The sequence below is a fragment of the Fusarium musae genome, chromosome 5 (assembly GCF_019915245.1).
Source record: "Fusarium musae strain F31 chromosome 5, whole genome shotgun sequence".
NCBI lineage: Eukaryota > Fungi > Ascomycota > Sordariomycetes > Hypocreales > Nectriaceae > Fusarium > Fusarium musae.
In genome coordinates, this window is record NC_058391.1 from 4,113,596 (window position 1) to 4,133,273 (window position 19,678).

The 19,678-nt window shown below is 48.3% G+C and overlaps 7 protein-coding genes across 7 annotated transcripts; 4 read left to right on the plus strand and 3 right to left on the minus strand.

Annotated features, from left to right (window-relative positions):
* Positions 1–663: 663 nt before the first annotated feature.
* Positions 664–1,828, plus strand: J7337_007767 (uncharacterized protein; the record flags this gene model as incomplete). Its single annotated transcript, XM_044825398.1, has 2 exons — positions 664–1,529; positions 1,762–1,828. The coding sequence occupies 2 exons, from the start codon at positions 664–666 to the stop codon at positions 1,826–1,828; spliced, it is 933 nt and encodes a 310-aa protein (XP_044681055.1).
* Positions 1,829–2,465: 637 nt separating this feature from the next.
* Positions 2,466–2,933, plus strand: J7337_007768 (uncharacterized protein; the record flags this gene model as incomplete). The annotated part of the gene is made up of 2 exons (XM_044825399.1): positions 2,466–2,502; positions 2,773–2,933. 2 exons carry the CDS (start codon positions 2,466–2,468, stop codon positions 2,931–2,933), a joined length of 198 nt encoding a protein of 65 aa, XP_044681056.1.
* A 562-nt stretch (positions 2,934–3,495) lies between these two features.
* Positions 3,496–5,786, plus strand: J7337_007769 (uncharacterized protein; the record flags this gene model as incomplete). The annotated part of the gene is made up of 4 exons (XM_044825400.1): positions 3,496–4,035; positions 4,522–4,844; positions 4,898–5,525; positions 5,580–5,786. 4 exons carry the CDS (start codon positions 3,496–3,498, stop codon positions 5,784–5,786), a joined length of 1,698 nt encoding a protein of 565 aa, XP_044681057.1.
* Positions 5,787–5,900: 114 nt separating this feature from the next.
* J7337_007770 (uncharacterized protein) lies at positions 5,901–6,753 on the minus strand (the record flags this gene model as incomplete). Its single annotated transcript, XM_044825401.1, has 5 exons — positions 5,901–5,984; positions 6,038–6,229; positions 6,286–6,396; positions 6,454–6,607; positions 6,683–6,753. 5 exons carry the CDS (start codon positions 6,751–6,753, stop codon positions 5,901–5,903), a joined length of 612 nt encoding a protein of 203 aa, XP_044681058.1.
* A 2,491-nt stretch (positions 6,754–9,244) lies between these two features.
* J7337_007771 (uncharacterized protein) lies at positions 9,245–10,044 on the plus strand (the record flags this gene model as incomplete). Its single annotated transcript, XM_044825402.1, has 3 exons — positions 9,245–9,698; positions 9,744–9,886; positions 9,940–10,044. The coding sequence occupies 3 exons, from the start codon at positions 9,245–9,247 to the stop codon at positions 10,042–10,044; spliced, it is 702 nt and encodes a 233-aa protein (XP_044681059.1).
* Positions 10,045–10,711: 667 nt separating this feature from the next.
* On the minus strand, positions 10,712–12,365 carry J7337_007772 (uncharacterized protein; the record flags this gene model as incomplete). Its single annotated transcript, XM_044825403.1, has 6 exons — positions 10,712–10,770; positions 10,829–10,961; positions 11,013–11,858; positions 11,898–11,996; positions 12,044–12,141; positions 12,191–12,365. 6 exons carry the CDS (start codon positions 12,363–12,365, stop codon positions 10,712–10,714), a joined length of 1,410 nt encoding a protein of 469 aa, XP_044681060.1.
* A 3,145-nt stretch (positions 12,366–15,510) lies between these two features.
* J7337_007773 (uncharacterized protein) lies at positions 15,511–16,845 on the minus strand (the record flags this gene model as incomplete). Its single annotated transcript, XM_044825404.1, has 3 exons — positions 15,511–15,885; positions 15,932–16,523; positions 16,601–16,845. 3 exons carry the CDS (start codon positions 16,843–16,845, stop codon positions 15,511–15,513), a joined length of 1,212 nt encoding a protein of 403 aa, XP_044681061.1.
* Between the last annotated feature and the right edge of the window lie 2,833 nt (positions 16,846–19,678).

Here is a 19,678-nt window from a genome sequence, read left to right on the forward strand (position 1 = left end):
GCTGTTTTTGTCCAGCCGGAAGACTCCGATGACGAAAGCAGTCAGACTGATTCTGAAATGAGCCTTAATCGTGATGAAGATTGTTACGTGTTCACGTCTTTTCAGCGTGCGCAGACTGATCGTGGGGGTTTTGACCAGAATGATCTCGACAAACATGTCTCTTTGGAAGTCGATTACGATCCTGGGAGGAGCGACATACGAATTCCTCGGTTGTATACAAGGCGCTGGATTCACGGCTTGTGTTTTTATCATGGTTGTTCTCCGCAGTCGGTTATATTTCCGTGGCCATTGTCGTTCAGAGACTTATGATTAACATAAGAATGAGTTGGTAACTGATGTCGGTTAGTTGGAGGACCTGATGTTGGAGCGATGGCCATTGTGGTTTAGGGTTACTTATAGTTATTCGATAGCGCCAATTAGTGCATTCAGGGTAATTACCACTATCAGTCACACTGCAATTGACTGGCTGGAATGGCCGCCACAATCAGTAGCCTCAACTAGATTGGCACTAGGGCGATCAACCTTGAGCCTAAGTCAACAAACAAAGGGGGCAATTTTCGTATAAGACTAAATGGAGAATGTATTTTTCTGCGATTTGTCTTCGTTTTCATCTTTGCTCACTTTCTGTCGCTCATTTCAGCCTTAACCTCGTCATTCGTTACAATGCGCATTCTTCTTACTGGGACAGTTGTCCTGCTGTCTGCCTGTCTGGCTAACGCTGGCCCATGTCGTCCTTCATCGATTGTTTCCTCGTCAACTGTTGTGGCATCCGCTAGCGAGACAGCGACCGAAAGTGAGACCGCGACATCCACTGCTTCTATCGATGCCACGCAGACCACTACCGGCCCGACCGAGTCTGAGTCCTCGACCGAGACTGGAACAACTGCGATTGTCGAAACAACCTCCAGCGTTTCTTCGGTCGAAACAACAACTACGGCGCTTGTCGATATCACCACGACCACAAACCCTGTTACCTCTGCTGAGACCACGACCGAGGCCACAACCACCACTGTTGCAGCTACGACCACCACCGAGGGGCCTGAGACACTCCAATCGATCTATTTATACTCCCGTAGCAACGATGACCCTGCCCTCGCAGACACCGGCGGCATAGGCTTCGCAGTACTCCGAGACTCGGCATTGCCCGACGTAGAAGAATTAACCTTCACCGCCGACGTCAGCTCTACCCTATTCTTCACCTTCAGCCAACGTACCGGCCAAGTCAAGATAGGCAATGGCCCTGAAGCTGGGAAAGTCCTTGAGTACGGCATAGGGGGCGACTTTAGCTCGGTCATTGCTGTTGAGGCTACGGTTGGCGAAGAGAATGGTATTGTTCCTATCGATTGCGCTATCGTCAGTTCAGGTGGCATCCAAACACTTCAGTGCCAGTTCGGCAACGAGGGAACAGCAGACTTTTGGACGTGTGATGCACGGTTGGTGCTGGTCAAGTCTGGCGTTGACTTTTCAAATAGGTGTCCCATTGGTTCGACAGGCTACCACCTGGACTCCATTCTGGTGTCTGATGCTCCGTAAGAGGCCCGATGGGTATACTTTGGATTGAACCATCTCCAGCACCATACTATATGCGTATACATTCGTTTCTTCCTCTGAATATAGAGGCATAAGTACATACTTCAAGGCCCAGCCAGTTAGATTCCCTTACCGTTTTAAGTACATGTCAACACTGGATTGATTGCACTATTATAGCGAGAACAAAAGCCCTGATAATTCTGATAGCCACGTCTAAACGGCATATTTTAGTGAGAACGATGAAGAGGCGACGTCCTCGCTTGTGATGCTCGTTCCTATCCTCTACAAGGAAATATGATGAAATAACAGATGCAACAAGGATACGAGGAAATGGCCAAGGGCCAGCGACATCCATGTATTCCTGTGCCAATATAACGTTACTTGATTCTAAGAGCCACAATGTGGCAAGATTGACCGACTACGGAAGAAAACGACAAAGCGTGTAATGGACAGGGATCATGAGAATCATGCCACCTAGCCACCGGAATATTGTAAATGCGTGCTTTGGGCTGTGTTCACTAAGACCACCTGAGCTGACGGAATTCCGGTAAAGACAACGGCGTCTGCTTAAAATCATGGAGATAAATAAAGAGAGCCTACTACATCTCTTCAAAAGATGATCGAATCACCGTGGCAGCTACTCCTTTGCCTAGAAAGATACCTCACAATGTTCTTTCTCAGTCTTTACCTACGCTCGTTACTCTCTGATTCAGCAAGTCGTTAACGCTACGCCATGATATTGTCCACCTTATAGACCTGTTCTTCCTGCGCCGCGACAAGCTAGTCAACATCCTACTGTCCAATATGCCGTCGATGCCATCAATACTGTTCTGAAGGGACAAACTGCTGGGTTCAATGTCTCTGGTGTATCTGTTGGCGTTAAGTCCACTTAAGAGGATGAACCTTTGCTCGACTTTCACTATACGCCTACCATCATGAACAGTAAGAAAGGTGTGAAGAAGATCAATGCTGGTACGGTCTATCGTATTGGGAGCATTACAAAAGTAATCACCGTCCTGGCGGCTCTGCGTCTGGCAGAGGACGGGGTGTTGAGCATGAATGATCCTGTGACTCAGTGGATCCCAGAGCTTGCTCATAAAAGTGGCTCCCATTCTGGTGAGGAGTTTGATGTTATTGACTGGGCTGACATAACTGTCGGTGACGCTGCGGCACATCTTTCTGGCCTTGGAGGATAGTAAGTTCACCTGAGAAACGCAATACCCTAGGTGTTAATGATAGTAGTGACGACTGATATCTCTGCTTTTCCGTTTGACTGCAAAGCTCTTGGCCCACCCAAGCTGTCGAGGAAGAACAAGGTCCCATCTTGCAAAGGTCTCCCTGGAGCTCAGGTCTACACCCGCAAGGGTATGTCCACAATCATGTCCTCGGCTGTTCGTGGCTAACGATTACAGACTTCCTCGATATCTTCGGGTCTTACCGTCCTCCCGTATACCAACCTAGCCAATAACCAGGCTACTCCAATGCAGGAATCAGTCTGGTCAACCTTGTATTCGAGGCAGCATCTAACAAGACCTTTGACACCGCCATCAAAGATTTGGTCCTGAAGCCTCTAGGCCTGAAGCAAACATACTCCCGTACCGCCCCAGAGAACTGGGAAAATATGTTGATTCCTACGGGAAGCACTGATTGGGGCGCCGACATTGGGGTCTTTGCTTCGTAAGTATTTCCCTTCCAGAAGCACCGTCCTCGCTAACACAATTAAGTGCCGGCGCCGTGGGCTCTAGCACCGCCGATATGCTCTCCTTCATGACCAGTATCCTCAAAAACAAAGCTCTCTCTCCATCAAACACTCGCCGCCAGCTCAAGCCGGACACTTTTACATCAACTTGGAGCGCTTCAGTCGGGTCGCCTTGAGAGATTCATCGTGTCGACAACCTACCTTCCGACGGACGCATCATCGACTTATACACCAAGGGCGGTACTTTAAGCGGCTATCAGTTCGCTATGGCTATGATCCCTGACACTGGCCTTGTTGTCTCTATCCTTGGCGCGGGGCCAGAGGTTTCGAGTGTTTGGGCGCAGCTCGCGACTCTCAATATCGTCGAGGCGCTGATTCCAGCTATGGACATGGCAGCTCGTGATGAAGCCAAGGATCGGTTCTCTGGAAACTATATCGATCAGAACACGGGGTCTTGGCTTACCCTCTCATTGGATGAGGAACCTGGTCTAGTCTTGAGTAACTGGACCGCCCGAGGCTTCGACGTCCTACCCAACTTGAACCGCTTCCAGCCTGGAAGATACAGCGATACCACTGATTCGGGCATCAAGAGTGTTCGGCTATACCCTACTGGTATTCAGAACAGCTCTCGGGCTGCATGGAGATCTGTGTTCCCGACACTCAGTGACAAGGAAGCAGAGATGATTGAAGGTTTGACTAAGGTCAAGGATGTGACGTGCATTACTTGGCATATGCTCAATCGCTTTATTTACAAGGGCCTTTCTATGAATCACTTTGAGTTCAATTATGGAAATGATGGGAAGGCTGTTAGTATCAAGTCAAGGCGTTTGATGTTGAGATGAAGAGGGTGGAGAAGTAAGCTTGAGGCAAGAACATAATTCCAGAAGACGTCCTGGCATTCGATCTATCCTAAATATTTCACCATGTTTTAGTGTCAGCTGCTATTCCTCTCCTCCCTTCAAGCTCTTTAGGAGGCAGTGGCCTTGTTGTGTTCCCCGGATCTTCCGGTCTTGTCATGCAGTCCAGGGGGGCGGAGCTGCATATGTAACCCCCAGGGTGGAGATACGTCTGACTTACGCCCACTATACGCTGTAATACGCCAGGTTCAGAATACGGCTAGATCATTATTCCAAATTCCATTTACATTCGCTAGAGATTGAGATGACGCACTTTGGAGCTCATGATGGTTTTCAACAGCTATAAAATAACAACTTTCGCATACGTTAGGACATCGTCACTCAACAAACACCACACCTGTTACCAAGACAGCCACATTGATAACAATGCATAAGGTTACTGGACTCCTGGTCGGGTTCTCTACCCTTTCGACTGCACTCGCAACTCCTACAGGCCACGCCAAGAACTGTGTCCAACTCCAGATTCCCGTTACGGCCTCAGCCAACAACACCCACTACAACTCCGTCAAAGTCGAAAGCAACATCGACCTTGTAGACTTTGTTTGGGACACTTCGACCTGGTCCCACGCCAACAGGAGCGTTGAAGTCCTTCCCGTTCACGGGACTTATTCTATAAGCGCTCAGCTCTGCATTCCTGCCGATGGCAAGAAGTCGGATGTCTTGCAGATCGCCACCCATGGTCTAGGTTTCGACAAGCGGTAAGTAGCGCCCGAAGATATGCTGATAGACCCTTAGCTAACCGCGATGACAGATACTGGGACCCTGAACTCAAGCCTGAGAAGTATTCTTATGTTGATGCTGCTCTCGCAAAGGGGTACTCTATCCTGACTTATGATCGTCTCGGAACTGGCAAGTCCACCAAAGCCGACGGATACAACGAGGTCCAGCTTGGATTGCAGGTCGCAATCCTGAAAGAGCTCACTATTCTCGCTAGAGATGGAAAGCTACTTGAGTCGTCCAAAGCTACCGGCAAACGTCCCCAGAAGTCTTTCTACGATTACAAGCCCAAGAAAGTCGTTCACGTAGGACATTCATTTGGTTCCGCCACAACAAGCGGTCTTCTCTCTCTCCACGGTAGTCTCAGCGACGGCGCCATTTTAACTGGCTTCCTTCCCAACAACCAAAGTGGTAAGGTCGGTGCTAATACATTCGGTTTTGAGTTTGCGCGACAGCATGACCCCAAGCGCTTTGGCGATCGTCCTGCTGGATATGCCGTGCAGGCCAGTTTGAGCAGCATCCAGCAGATCTTCCTCAAGAAGGGGTCTTTTGAAGTTGAGGCCCTTGAGTATGCTGAGAAGATCAAGCAGACTGGTACAGTTGGGGAGTTATCCTCTGGTCTTCTTACACAGCCTTCTACTGAGTTTAAGGGTCCCCTCCAGGTAAGTAATCCTCACTTACTGGAGTATAGATATTAGGCTGATGGATATTACTAGTACTTCATCGGCGAGAATGATTACCCATTCTGCGATGGTGATTGCAACAACACCTACGATATGGAGACGCTTAAGGGCCTTAATCCCGCAGCGTCTCATATCGGGGTTCACCTACAGCCCGACACAGGCCATGGTCTTACTCTTTCTACCAATGCTACGGCGGGTTATGAAGTCATGTTAGCCTACTTGGGCTCTCAGGGACTTTAGCGACTTCACGACTTAAATTTGAAGCAAAAGATGCATCCGCATGTCTTCTGTCTAAAGATTATCTAAATATTATTCTAAGGACTATCTAAAAATTGTCTAAGGATCATCTATGCCTTAGCCCTGCTTGATGTAATCGGCAATGTTGGGTCGAGCCTCGAATGCATTTCGGAACTTGACGATGGACTCGGGGAGGGTTTCCTATGTACCTCATGTCAGATCGACATTATTCACTTAACAATCACAAAACATACCGGAAGTGTCTTTGTTCGAATATCGTTGTCAAGAGAAACATAGACCGCGAAGTCGGCGTAGCTGACAGTGTCTCCAAGAAGATATGGCCCTTCACGCTCGGCGTAGTACTGGCCGAGGAGCTCATAGTATTGAGGAGCGTCCTTTTCCTTGTAATCAGGGTTGAGGCCCTTGAGGTTGGCTACCCATTGGGCCTAATTGCCCTGTTAGCTTCATCTATGAAAGGCGTAGACATTGGAAGTGGACTTACTCTCCAGTCAACGTAGATATCCGACACTAAATCAACCAAGTACTTGTCGTCATTGGTTGTGCCATCGTATGCACCGAGTTCTCGTGAGAGATATCGTAGGATCGGGACGTGCTACCCAGATGCAGTCAGCTTCTTTCATAATAATCCGAATGACAGATGGCGACTGACTCCAGTGAGGACTTTTCCCTTGTACTCTACCGAAGGAAGCTGTCCGGTGCGAGTCAGACCTTGCTTCTTCAGCTTCTCCTTGGTCTCAGGCCAAGTAGCATCACGGGCGTATAAGCGCTGTTCAAACTTGATGCCCGCGTCAATCATGAACAGCCTGACCACAAATGTTAGTAGCTATCAATGTATATCCACGCCTGCCACGGGACCAGCGTGACCTGGCCAGACTTACTTGACGACTTCACCACGGCCAAGCTTGCCGATGGCGAGGTAGTGATAGACAACTGAATCCGAGGCTGACATGATTTCGAGATGGCTTTGGTTACAGTATGTGTCTTTTGGACAGAATGTTTCCAGAAAGAATTGATCAATTAAGTGTTCTTGATCTATTATACTGCGGGGTTTTCGCTAGTAATCGCCCAAACTTTGACAGGCGTGCTCCACCACGATGCCGTATTTCCGTTTCCGCGGATGTCGGCTGCGGTTTCGGCTAACGCATTCCGACACCGACAATTGAAACAAGTTGCTCTCTATGTGTACAAATGTAAATCTTTTAACAATCGCGATCATATGTATGCAAATGGCGATGATAATTTGTCGTTAGCCCCTCGTGCGGTCTGTCAAAGATATAACACCAATCTCCCGGGTCGTCGGACGCAGAGTAAGCATGGCATGATGGGTTGGCGAGACAAATAGATTTGCAGGCATCGACGCCAGTGGCTTTTACCATATCGATGCGACCGTGGATAGCAATGCCTTGGACACCGCACAAGGGCATTGATGGGTTGGTCTCAGAACGGCAATGATCCAATTCAGCTTCAAGACGAGCCACGCGGTCAAGGCAGTCATCTATGTGTTCAGCTGGCTCCTCTTCGAAGGGGTCCTCATGGTCGATAGTATCGTCTTCCGTATCATTCTCAGTGACCTTTACCATGTAATAGACACCGTCTCGGGGAATATCTCTTCCATGAAGGCTTGATACGACGCAGCGTCTTGACGGTGAATGGTATGAGCATACATCAATATCTTGTGACTCGCAGATCGCCGCGCATTCTCTGTACGAGGACACTTCATCATATGTAACTCCTCGTCGATACATGTTGCATTTGATCTCGATGGTAAATCCAGAAGCAAGGGTTTCTCGGTGTCCTTCAACGCATGACTTCGAGATATCAGGTCTTCTGGCCAATGGTCGAAAAGCATGCTTGACTGAAGATGGGATTGAATCGAGGGGAATATGAGATCTAGTAAGGTTTGTAAAGAAGATCAAATGAGAGAAAAAGAGGATTGTCAAGCCGCAGTTTAGAAGAGTGACTAGGAGTATGATCCGGAAATACGGATGAACTTGGTGAATAGGTGTCGGGTTCGTACGCAAGAGTGCCATGATATCAGTATTCCGACTTTCGTGAAATCTAAGAGGGCTAGATCAAAATGACAGATGTGTTCTTGTAAGATCGCAGAAGACGATATCTCGTTCCCTTATATTTTTCTGGACAGCTGACTTTCGAGGTCACACTGATCAAAGGTCCGGTGCAAGAGTCAGGCACTGGAATGCTGTGGTGTGAGCATGGCGCTGATTCGCCGAAGTTGCTGTCCAGACCTGCCCAGATGATCTTCATCTGCGAATGAAATGCGGCACTGTAAGCCTCATCATCAGGAATGCGGCAAACCGGGTAAGTGGTGCATTTCTACCTCAAATCTTTGCATTTCAAGAGGTGAGCCGTTTGGTAAGCGTATCTTCGGGCGCAGCCTTGACGCCATAGAGGAGCGTCCCGGGCGCTTGGTAGCGTGATCGAGACATTCTTGGGTCGCTTTAGTGTCAGTTATTCCCCGATTCAACGCGTAGTGATGACATTATCGAAGTGAATTCCTCGGACCGGTCCGCTCTGAGACCGGCTTATCGCTCACAAATTGCTGCAGCCTTGTTGGTAGACTTGTGAATACTGCGAGCTCATGGGCCACTCTGCAGCTCGGTCCTGGGTTTTGGTCAGGTGCTCTCCAGGTGGCCTTTTCCATGACTTCATATCACCATCTCGCGTTCATTGTTCGGCGAAGAGCTCACCGAGCATGATCTTCCTCTGACTCCCTAAAAACATCACCGGAGCCAGCCTTCCGCTTCGTATCGGAAGTCGCGCTCTCAACGGTGCCAGAACTACAAATTTCACCACCAATCAAATTCGCAGTCATCTCCGTTAGGACCTCCCGCTCCAATAAGCTTAACGGATGATTCGAAACAACTCAACACCTGCACTCCACAAAATGACGGATTTTAGCAGTTATCTCGCCAGCATAGCCTCCATCTCCGGGCATCAACTCTTCAAAGCGGTTAAGTCACCCGAACCCGAAATAAGCTTAAGTCAGATACGCGCATCCCTAAACATGCGACCGGGGGGACTAGCCTATCAGAGTTGGGCTGTCCGTCACCTAAATGGAGGAAATGGATTGTCCTGAAACAAGGAGCTGAGCACCTTATTTTATTTGTGTAAAGCGGACGATGCTGTTTTGTTCTGATTGATGGAGATTGAGGGAGGAGGATAGGCGAATTAGAATTGGTCGGTGACTTGCTGGGACCGTGGTGTTGGGATGGCATGGGTAGATCGTACTCGGGCGGATTGATCGCGAACACTAGATGACGAATCGTGTATAAGAAGAGAAACAAGTTCCCTTTAAGTCATTCTTATCCAACCAGCTCAGTTTCATTTCTTTGCATTGCCATTCGCTTCCATCATTCCCATTCACCAACCGTTGACCGGCTTCTCTTCAACCCAACTCTCCAATCTTCAGCACCGCCAAAATGCACGCCTCCAGCCTTCTCACCCTCCTCACAACCCTCCCCGCCGCAATGGCCTGCCTCGGCTACACAGGTGGCGTCCCCAAAGCCACAGGCACCAAGTCCCTCAGCGCCCCCCAATACCTCAAGAAGGGCCAAGTCTTCGACGCTAAGTGGGTTCGTTACGACCGCGGCGTCAAGTGCTCCGGCCAAAGCGAAGGCGGCGAGAAGGACGCTGTGTTTGTTCTCGAGGACGGTGCTACTCTGCGCAACGTTGTCATTGGTGCGAACCAGAAGGAGGGTGTGCACTGTCTTGGTGCTTGTAACCTTGAATTTGTCTGGTTTGAGGATGTTTGCGAGGATGCTATCTCTATCAAGGGTAGTGGAACTGCCAACATTATTGGTGGCGGTGCTTATAAGGCTGCTGATAAGATCATCCAGCACAATGGATGCGGCCATGTTAACATTGTCAACTTCTGTAAGTCAAGTCCATCGCCTGCTTGACTCGCACTAACATTTGCAGATGCCAACGACTACGGCAAAGTCTACCGCTCTTGCGGTAACTGCAAGGGTAACTCCAACTGCAAGCGATCCGTCCACATGGAGGGCGTCACTGCTGTCAATGGCGGTGAACTCATCGGCATCAACACCAACCTCGGCGACAAGGTAAGTCATTTCGACATATACCCCAGAGTAATGATACTGACTAAGACTGACAGGCCACCTACTCCAACAACTGCTACCCCAAGACCCAGTGCCAGGGCTACAACGGTTGCGACAAGTCCAACGGCGAGTGTGAGCCTACCAAGGCTGGCAAGTGCTAGATGTCTTTGTCGGCTTGGCATTGCTCTGGTAGCAAGTGTGTTTCACGTTCTTAATTGGCTGGTTGGAACTTAGGGCCGACACTTTGTCGTCTATTCCCATGCTCTGTATATTATTTACTTAGACAACTGAACATATATATGTCGTTTTTACCAGTGATCTCTTTCGTGCTGAGACTTACTCCGTGTAAACTTGCAGAAGCCGGGATCCTCTCATATACTTACCTCTCTTGATATGTCTCGTTGAGACATTGTGAGCTTTGAGCATCAAGCAATACTTACCTCTAAGGAGGTTAAGGGCCTTGAACCTTTATTCAGTCAAGCTGGTCTAAGGTCAATACCCACGCTTGTTGCATATGTATATCGGCACCTTGTGAAGTGGGCTACGCAGGCTAAGAAACTTATGACAGGGTTAAATATTTTACGACCTTCAAAGGGTGATATGACTGAGCTTCGGGTTTCTGTTTGACCAACTTGCAAAGTGGAAATTTACAGCTACTAACTCCAACTAAACGCCATTTACATCTGACCCCCTTCTATCTTACATCACGGAACGTCCATCAGCGACTGACGGTCGCCTAACTACCCCATGTGAGAAGGCCTCCTTGAAAGCAGGCCTGGGCACATGACATGACTATCGTCGTGATTGCTGAGTTGCGCGATGTGCATTTTATCGCTTGCACCAGGTCTGGTCGCTGTTGAGGAGAGGACCGAGGTATGATTCGGGAACTGTTCAAGGTTTGTTAGTCACATTTAATGCAAACAATCAGGAACCCGGTTGACTTACTCTCGAGTCCGTTCTGGAAGCTTCCGCAGAGCGTTCCCCACTTGTCATCGTTGTCACAATTCTTCCACTGGGGCTCAGATCGCGACAGTGAAGGAGAGTCCTGGTAGTTCCACTCGCACCAGTTGTGAGTAGCCTGTCAATATTATTAATAATCCGGTCTTTCACACGTTGTATGTCTACTTACGAGACAGGTAACGCCAAGCTCCTTGCCGTTGAAGGTAGGCTCCTTGCCAGCACAGTCCTCGACCTTGAAGACATCGGCAAGAGTAGCCCAGCCCTCATCAACAATAGCCTTGGTGAGCTCTATCTGGTTGTTTCGCCAGTCATTGGGGTTGTGAAGAGCATAAGTGTCGGCACCGTCGATCCACCACTGGTTGCAGTTACCGGCTGGGTCAAGAGCATCGCAGGAGATGGCGCCGCCAGTTTCACTAGCACGAGTCTGAGCGTTGAGGCCAGTGCTCTTGGCCGAGACAATACCGTTGGCCTTGAGGGCGCTGGAAAGAATGAAGAGTTGGAGCTGGTGGTAGAGAGTATTGGCCTGAATGGTAAGAGAGGTAGTAACACGCTGAGAGAATCCACCGTCCTGGCAAGCAGCGATGAAAATAGCAGGATCGCCCTGCACAAGCTTAACGGTCTCAAGAAGGTTGTTCTGATATGCCTCAACAAGCTTAGCAAGACCAGAGCCGATATCACCGAGCTGAATGAATCGGTCATTTGCTGTTTGAGTCTTTGTCAAAGTCTCACCGAGCTTGCCGGAGAGATCAAACGCAGCACCGAGACCAGCACGAATGAAACCAACAGCTGTACCAGCATCGCCGGGAACGAGACCAGTGAAGATGGAGACGATGCCGAGGGTGGAGCCGAGGATGTTCATGAGGCCACTGGTGGGGGTGTTGGCTTCGACGGGGGGAGCAACCTTTGCGACGATGGCGTCGATGGTCTGGCCGGCGAGGGAGGCGCCGTTGCTGAGGGCGCGGGAGTATTGGTTGAAGAATTGGTAGACGGTGTAGATGTTCCAGAGGGCCTGTATCTGTGAGTTTAGGAAGAGGAAGGGAAGTGGGTGACGTACATAGAATTGTTGGTTGGAGTCGTATTTGGAAACATCCTTGGTGTTGAAGGGGGGGCAGGTGTCGCTGGTGATCAAGTTGCAGGTAAGGCCAGTGAAGCCCTATTCTGTCAGCCTTTTGTACTTGCCATAGTCTTCTGTGGGCTTACGTTGAACTGAAGGTAGCACTGAGCGAAACCAAGTTCGTCGCAGTTGGCCTTGGTTCCATTCTCGGTGACCCAGTCATTGATGTACTTCTCCATGTCCACTACTCCCATTAGCTTCATAGCCACTCCACAATATCATCATTTACTCACAAGCCTTCCAGCATTCTGGCTTCAGACCAGTAGACGACGATGGAGAGCAGTCGACTCCAGGGTCAGCCGGAGCCGGTTCCGGGGCCGTGCCATTATCCTGACGCTCAACCAACGGAATCGCAGAAATGACCATGGAAAAGGAAAGAGACAGCAACGCTGTTGCAAGGATAGACATGATGAAAGAATGACTTCTCAAAGAATAAAGAAAAGACTGTGCGTGACCAGCAGCGAAAAATGAATGTTACAAGATGGTCGATGGTTCAGACGAAACTCAATCAGCCTACATCGCAAGACTATATAACCACAGGCCACCAAGTCGTGGGGGCCGATATCATACTAGACATACTATAGTCGGCAGTTGAACTCTAATGAATTACCAAAACGTAACCGGAACACAAAACTCGCTCCAATAGAAGCAAGACGTTCGTCTTGTCTTCTCATAGGAAGTAACCGCCTTGGCAGGGCTTCAGGTTGAGGCAGCTGAACTTTAACAACTGGGGAACTGGTCTTATCGGATACTAAAAGGGAATATGCATGACGTTGAACCAGATCTTGAAACTATGGCCCCTGCAGAGTTTCGAAAAAGGCGCTTCGTATTGTGAATACCCCTGTAACATCTCCAGATATGGTTATGATCGATTGCGGGTTGGAGTTTCACCCATGCAAGTCAATTGTCGGCCCGAGCATAAATCACTTTTAGAGATGAATAAAGTTCATTGGCATTCTTTTTCTGGAAGGTCATTGTGCTCGTGGAGATACCGAATCTTTGTAATCGCCGGATTGAACATGACTCGTTGGTGGAAATGTGAAACCGGCTACGGACTCACCGTCAGGCAAGACCCTTGCTGCAACGTCCCCACGTGCCACTGCAGATGGCATCATATTGGATGTGATACGCACTTAAAATGGGGTTTTTGGCAGCATCGCAATTTGAGTCTGGTGACGATCTTGGCGTGTTTTATGGCGAAGGTTTGTTGATCTGCCGCGGTGATAACGTCAGGCGGAACATCGTCATGTTAAATGTCCCCGCTTGGCAGGACCTGGTGGAGACAAGGAACTTTGTTCTTTTGTGTTTATTTTTGAATTGATAGTGATAGAGTCTTATCACTTGTCGGTTCAGTTCCACCATCACATGGCTTAGGTATTTATAACCCCCGAGTTCCACTGCGCCATCATTGCCTATATCGAGCTTCTCAATCGTAGGATCCTATGAGAAATGCGGGACCCACGCCAGCCAGTCCAAAGTGGCATATGCATGCTCTGGCATCGACGATAGACAATAGAAGATCAACCCCAGAACCACGAGCCTTAACACAATGTAAATTATCATGCTGCTTGCAGTGAGCATCCCTCCCACCCATTCATAAGGCGCCTGGGCCAAGTCAGAGTCAGACCCCGAGCGGAAGTCAATCAAGATAACAATGGCACATAAGATAAACGGAGTAACCATCGGGGAGAATGAAATCACTAGCGTCCCGAGGTTGAGCCACCTCCAGAGAGATCTGACTACTGTTGAGGGAAATTCCCAATTCCAAGCGGTTAAGTGGATAGCGATGAATGTAGTCGAGGCGATGTAAAGCAAGATCGACGGTAGAAATGCAAAAGGACGATCCCGCTGGTAAAAGACCATTTCCCCTGTATCATGAATGAGTTGCCAAAAGCCATTCATGGATAAATCCTTGATTCTTTTCTGAAACAATTTCTTATTTAAAACTGTCATGTCATCCATGGATAAAGTGTTTAGGCCTGTTGTGTCTTCCGGATTAGGCAGTATCGTTATGATGATCCGTCTCGATTCAACATCGAAAGGCTTGCTCCACCAGAAAATATGCATAATAAAGGCGCAAAATATGAATGCCAACGTCACCAACTCCAGTAGAGATATGGCGTATCCTTGTGCGACTCGACAAATGCTTTGCGCAACGAGCCATGTGCACTGGATGATAGCAAACGCCTTTGTGATGATATCAGCTTTGCTTAGATCCTTGATCTCAGACTCAGGAATTCGGAACATATCAGGCTGAATATCTGCTGTGAGGGAGTCAGCTCGTTGGCTCAGATAAGTCTGTGTCGACAGAAGTACACGGAATGTGGGGGAAAGAATATAGGAATCACGATGACTCACATAGAGATTTAGCCATCCTAGCTGTAAGAGATCTATGCCCCGTGGAACCAGATTCCTGGCTCGCTCCTTGGGCTTGATTGCCTGGCTGGACATTTGTAGCAGAATCCTGCTCCGCTGTTGACGATTGTGGTGAGGGTCCGTAAATAACAATACCCCCCATGTGAACATAAAATGCGTGAGTCATGGTATATTTCTTTGCGCTAACTCATATTAGACCCTCATAGTCTTTGTCAGAAGCAGCTTCACCAACACTTCATTAGGCAGAGCTTTCGTAAACTCTTTCAATTCCTGGCGGGCTTCCATGTACTGCTTTACGGCCAGTGCAACTCCAAACTCAGGCGCCAGGGCAATGAATGTCATCCAGACAATCTTGCGTCTCCATTTACGTCGGAGGGGTGCCTTGGGCCAGAAAGAAATATCGGGAATGCCTTTGCAGATTTGCATCGTATGCCATTCGCCCTGGATCTCTTCGTGCGTGGGGATATTGAGGTGCACGCATTTCCATGAACAGACGATGAAGATTGATAGGCAGCTCCAGATTATGCTCCAGGTGCTTCGGCGAGGCGCAGGGGATACCCATCCGACCATGGTGGTATTACCAGAAGTGCTGTTGGTTTCTGCCTGGGCGACACCTGAGAAAATGGCGCTGATGATGAGGCTTTGCATAGTGAAAAGAGCCATACCGGGCTTTCCAACAAGATGTCAAACAAACAAAGAAATCACCCCGAGGCTGATTGCAGGACAAATGCCCCTTAAAATACCTGCATCTTTCCTCTTCCCCCGTTTCGTTCTGTTGATTACCGCCAGCCTGCTTTTCAGCTTTGTGTGGCTTAACTGTTTTCCGGCCTCGGGTTGGTCCGAATCCGGAGGCGTCACCACTGAGCCTCAGTGCCAAGACAGACTATTGACTTGTACTGCGCATGAAATTGAAGATAAGCCTATCGAATGAGTCCTTTCAAGCCACAGATGGCCATGCGTTGTTTCATGTACCATTATCTAATTATAGGTACCAAGAGAGTGAAAATGTTCTGGTGTTTTTTATCACGAGGTACGTGTTCATCCGGTCTAAGCCCCTAACATCTCATATAGTTGCATTGTTAATCCGTATATAGAAGTGATTGAACATGTCTTGCCAAATCTTCCTAAGCGCGCGCTTCTTGGTATACTCTGCAGCCCCATAACCGCCAACTCCAGACTACAGGCGCGCTTTAGGCTTATCACTAAACTTGCGAATCTTTCTCGTCCATGGCACGAAACCCTTCTTCTCGTCAAACGGAATGTTCTGCAAGATAGGTCCGTCAGCAACGAGAGGAATAGTTCTGTAATCAGCAACGCCTTGAGCTTTTAGTGCAGGCTGATTAGCACCGATGCAGAGCTCCAGGTTCAGTGCTGAAATGTCATTCCATAGCTTCGCGGCAGCTTCTCGCTCGTACTGATATGCGAGGAAAGCTTGACGGAGCTTGCGGTCTGATGGGTTGGCGTCTGAGTGAAGGAGCCGACTGAGGCCATTGATCAAGGCGATGGCGTCTTCGATGCCGCAGCATGCTCCTGCACCTCTGATGGGGTTCATCTGTACAATTTTAGCTTGAAGTCAGTCAAAATGATATGCGACTTACTTTATGAGCAGCATCACCGACAAGAACCATGCGTCCCCAATGCCACCATGGCAAAACACCCTCATCAAAGTTGGCACTACCTCCAGCAATCTTATTCCTCCATAAATCACCGAATGTAATTCCATCTCCAACCGGAACATCCATCCAAGGCTTCGCCGCCTCTTCAGCGTCATTCTGCCCAAAGAACGTTTTCGTTCTCGAAGTCGGAATGCGATGATACACAATAATCTGGGCTTCTTTCAGACCAGTAAAGACCTGAACGTGAGACCCTTCCTGGTACACATTGATATTTCTTCCATGCTCGAGTTCCTTGGGGCAGAGAGCTTTAGCGAATACGCCGGCGTGGAGGGCTTGAAATGGGTTGGGGTTCTCGTCGAAAAGACCTTTTGGTGCCTTAGCTTTCATTTGGTCGCGGACACTACTCCAGACACCGTCGCAGCCAATAATGATGGATCCATCTTCTGTGGTACCGTCTGCGAATTCGACTGTTACACCATTGTCGCGGTGTATGACGTTGGTGAGGCGCTTGTTTGTCTTGACGCGTTGGTCCTTGTTTTCAAGCTTGCTCATCAGCGCTGAGGCAAAATCACCTCTGTTAAAAATAGCCATAGGGTATCCGAATCTTGCAGTAATCAGTAAGTTCCCAGCAGCATTTAAACCAGTACTTACAATGCGCCGAGCTCTTCAAAACCTCTGGAGCGATGAATGACACTGCCGTCAATTGATCTATGAACCGCTTCAACCATAGGCTGCGCGACAGCTGTGACGGCTTCAATAATGCCTAATTGATGAAAGATTCTCATAATATGAGGCCACAAAAATAACCCGTAAGCAGGATCAGGGGGAATTTGGGAGCGCTGCTCAACGAGGACGTAGTCGATGCCAGAGACCTGTAGCGCGTGAGCCAAGACCATGCCGACTGGCCCAGCGCCAACGACGATAACTTTAAAAGACTCCATATTCGATTCCCAATAACGAATAGTGATAGTTTGAAGAAGAGAAAAAGAATGATATGAGATTGTATCTGGGGAAGATGTAAGATTGTTATAATTCCAAGTCGCTAAGTCACGCTCAACAAAAAACGTTCCAATCAAAACGGAGTTTTGGCCTACTGAGCGATCGGACTTTAGCTGTGTCCTACGGACTTTTTGTTAGCGCTGACGAGAGCGAGTGCGAGCTTAGACGCCTCCAAACCTGGTAAGAATCGAAGTGTGTGTTTGGTCAAGTCGTTCATATTTCGTCACCCTTTTCCACCTGATGCGGAATTAGCACGCTACACTTACTAAAGTGATCCCCACTTGACCTTTTTTATCCTCAAGCATGAAGCAGTTAATAATTAAGAAACTGAGTAATAGGTTAAGTTAGTCTAAGGCTACCTTTATAATAATTATGTATATATTTAGCATATTATAGCAGCGCTTCTGAGACATAGATATAGATTAAAACCTCTAACTTTTAAGCCATTTTTCCATTTGCTGCCTTTTATGCACTTCGCCACCACCATTTAGTCAAGGCTTCCCCATAAGGCAGTTTCAAACACTCAGAGCTTTGTTTATAATTCACATGCTTTCCCTTATTTCTGATATCACTATCTTTCCTGATAAATTCCCAGTTTGAATATTTCTTAAACTTTTATACTGTATTTCTCTCTTTGGCCTTGACATTGGTCATTATGGCTTTGTTGCCAAGCTCTTCTATATATGATAACCTCAATATTTACGGACGTCAAATTCGTCTACTTGACATTTGTTCTACAGAGCCAGACACAGAATTCCGCCTGGAAGTGGTAGATTTGGATCAGTCACTGCATTTCCATGCGCTTTCTTATGAATGGGGTAACCCTGGAGTCACCGAGGCCATTACTGTCAATGGCCACTCCATACAAGTCACGCGAAACCTAGCAAACGCCCTAAGATACGCCCCCATGCATATAGAGTCTACTGAAGGAAGACTGAGAATTTGGGCAGATGCGATATGCATCAATCAGAAGAGTGAAGAAGAAAAGAACCACCAAGTTCCTTTGATGGGCGACATATATTCTCTGGCCGATGTCGTACTCTGCTGGCTAGGGTTGCCCTCTGAAACAGTTATGCGAGGAATGGAAGCCGTCCAGACCATAGCCTATAACCGCAGTATTCATGGGGCTGACCGCAAGGACCCTCTACTGGATGCCACACTTTGCCAGGTGGCAGATTCTCTCAATACAGAACTTGACATGCTTGGCTCTGTCGTCGACGAAGCTACAAATGAATTGGAGGCTGGGAATACAAGCGACGCGAGTATTCTGTTTGAGATACTAGCCCGATCGTGGAATGCATGGCCGACAAAATGCATACATGATGCAAGCGATGGCATTGCTGGCGTACTGAGAACTCCGGGACGCATAAGGTCTGATCATTTGTCATGGTCTTCAAAATTGAGGCTCTTGTCCCTGAAGATCGAAACATTCCACGAGTACCTTTGTGCAATGTATTTACGCATAATTGATGAAACAGAGGAATATCTGCCTCTTATTACTGGAGAACTTGCCGCCCGTCTGACGCGAACTCTACGGGACATCATCACGAAGATAGATGAGTCAGAGGGTGCGGTTCCACGATTTCAAGACCTTACAGAGAGGCTAGAGAAGGAAGTTCTATCGGTTCGAAATACCGCGAATCTTCAATGGCTACAAGATCATACATTCCTCTATCAGGAAATTCCAGGTACCGTTTGGACTGAGACTGGCACATATTTCACGGTGAGGATGTTGACTGAGTCATACTGGTTGCGAGTATGGACTTTCCAGGAGATGGTTCTTGCCAGTCGACCTATATTTGCCTGTGGGGACCGCTCCATGTCTTGGTCGTCTCTTCATTCAGTTCTTTCCTGGGCCTATAGGCTGCTCAACGCCGTTCCTGAACAGCGGCCACATTTTGTGCTGCAAGAGCAATGGAGCTTTCTAAAACGTCTCTATAAGCACTATCTTGGTCATCTGAGACAGTTGGCTTCAAGCAGAGCAAAAGTGAGGGGCCTAGAAATATTGGATGATACAATGGGCATCTCAGTAAGAGGAAACATAAACATGAAAGCCACTCACAACTGGGGGCACTCAAGTGCGCTCAGAGCTACAAACCCCAAAGACCATTTTTATGGCTTCCTTGGTATCTGCCCTCTTGGCCTTGTGCCTGACTATCGGCAATCTAAGTCAATTGGCCACGTATGCGTCGACTTCCTGACAGAGTATTTGAAAGCGCATCGGCAAGGATCTGGCCACGTCGAACTTGAAAGAGGAGAGCTAATGCCTCTAACCGATGCGGGTATTGGGCATGGATGGTTTATGTACCCTGATACTCCATCCTGGGCCCCCAACTATCCAGGGATGACCCATTTGGAGGACCTTGACAAGGTTGGGCATCCAATCCGAACGTTCCCGCAAAATGGGCGAGACCTGGATGAGATATTTGGTGGAATGCAAAAAGCTGAGATCATAGGAAGCAAATTAGTGGTGTCCGGTATCCTCCTTGACGAGATAGTAGCAGGTGGCCCGCTGCGAAGCCACTTTGCCGAACTTTACCGCAATAGTACTTCCAAAGAAGCGGTACATGCCGTATCGTGGACGATGGAATATATAATGGGCCGAGATAAGTACCCAACGGGGTGCCATCCTCTTGAAGGGCTGTATACTGCACTGCGGTATGGGACCATTGGGAGGCATAAAGATAATGAAGAATCCGATATAACGACAGATATGATGTTTCAAGATCA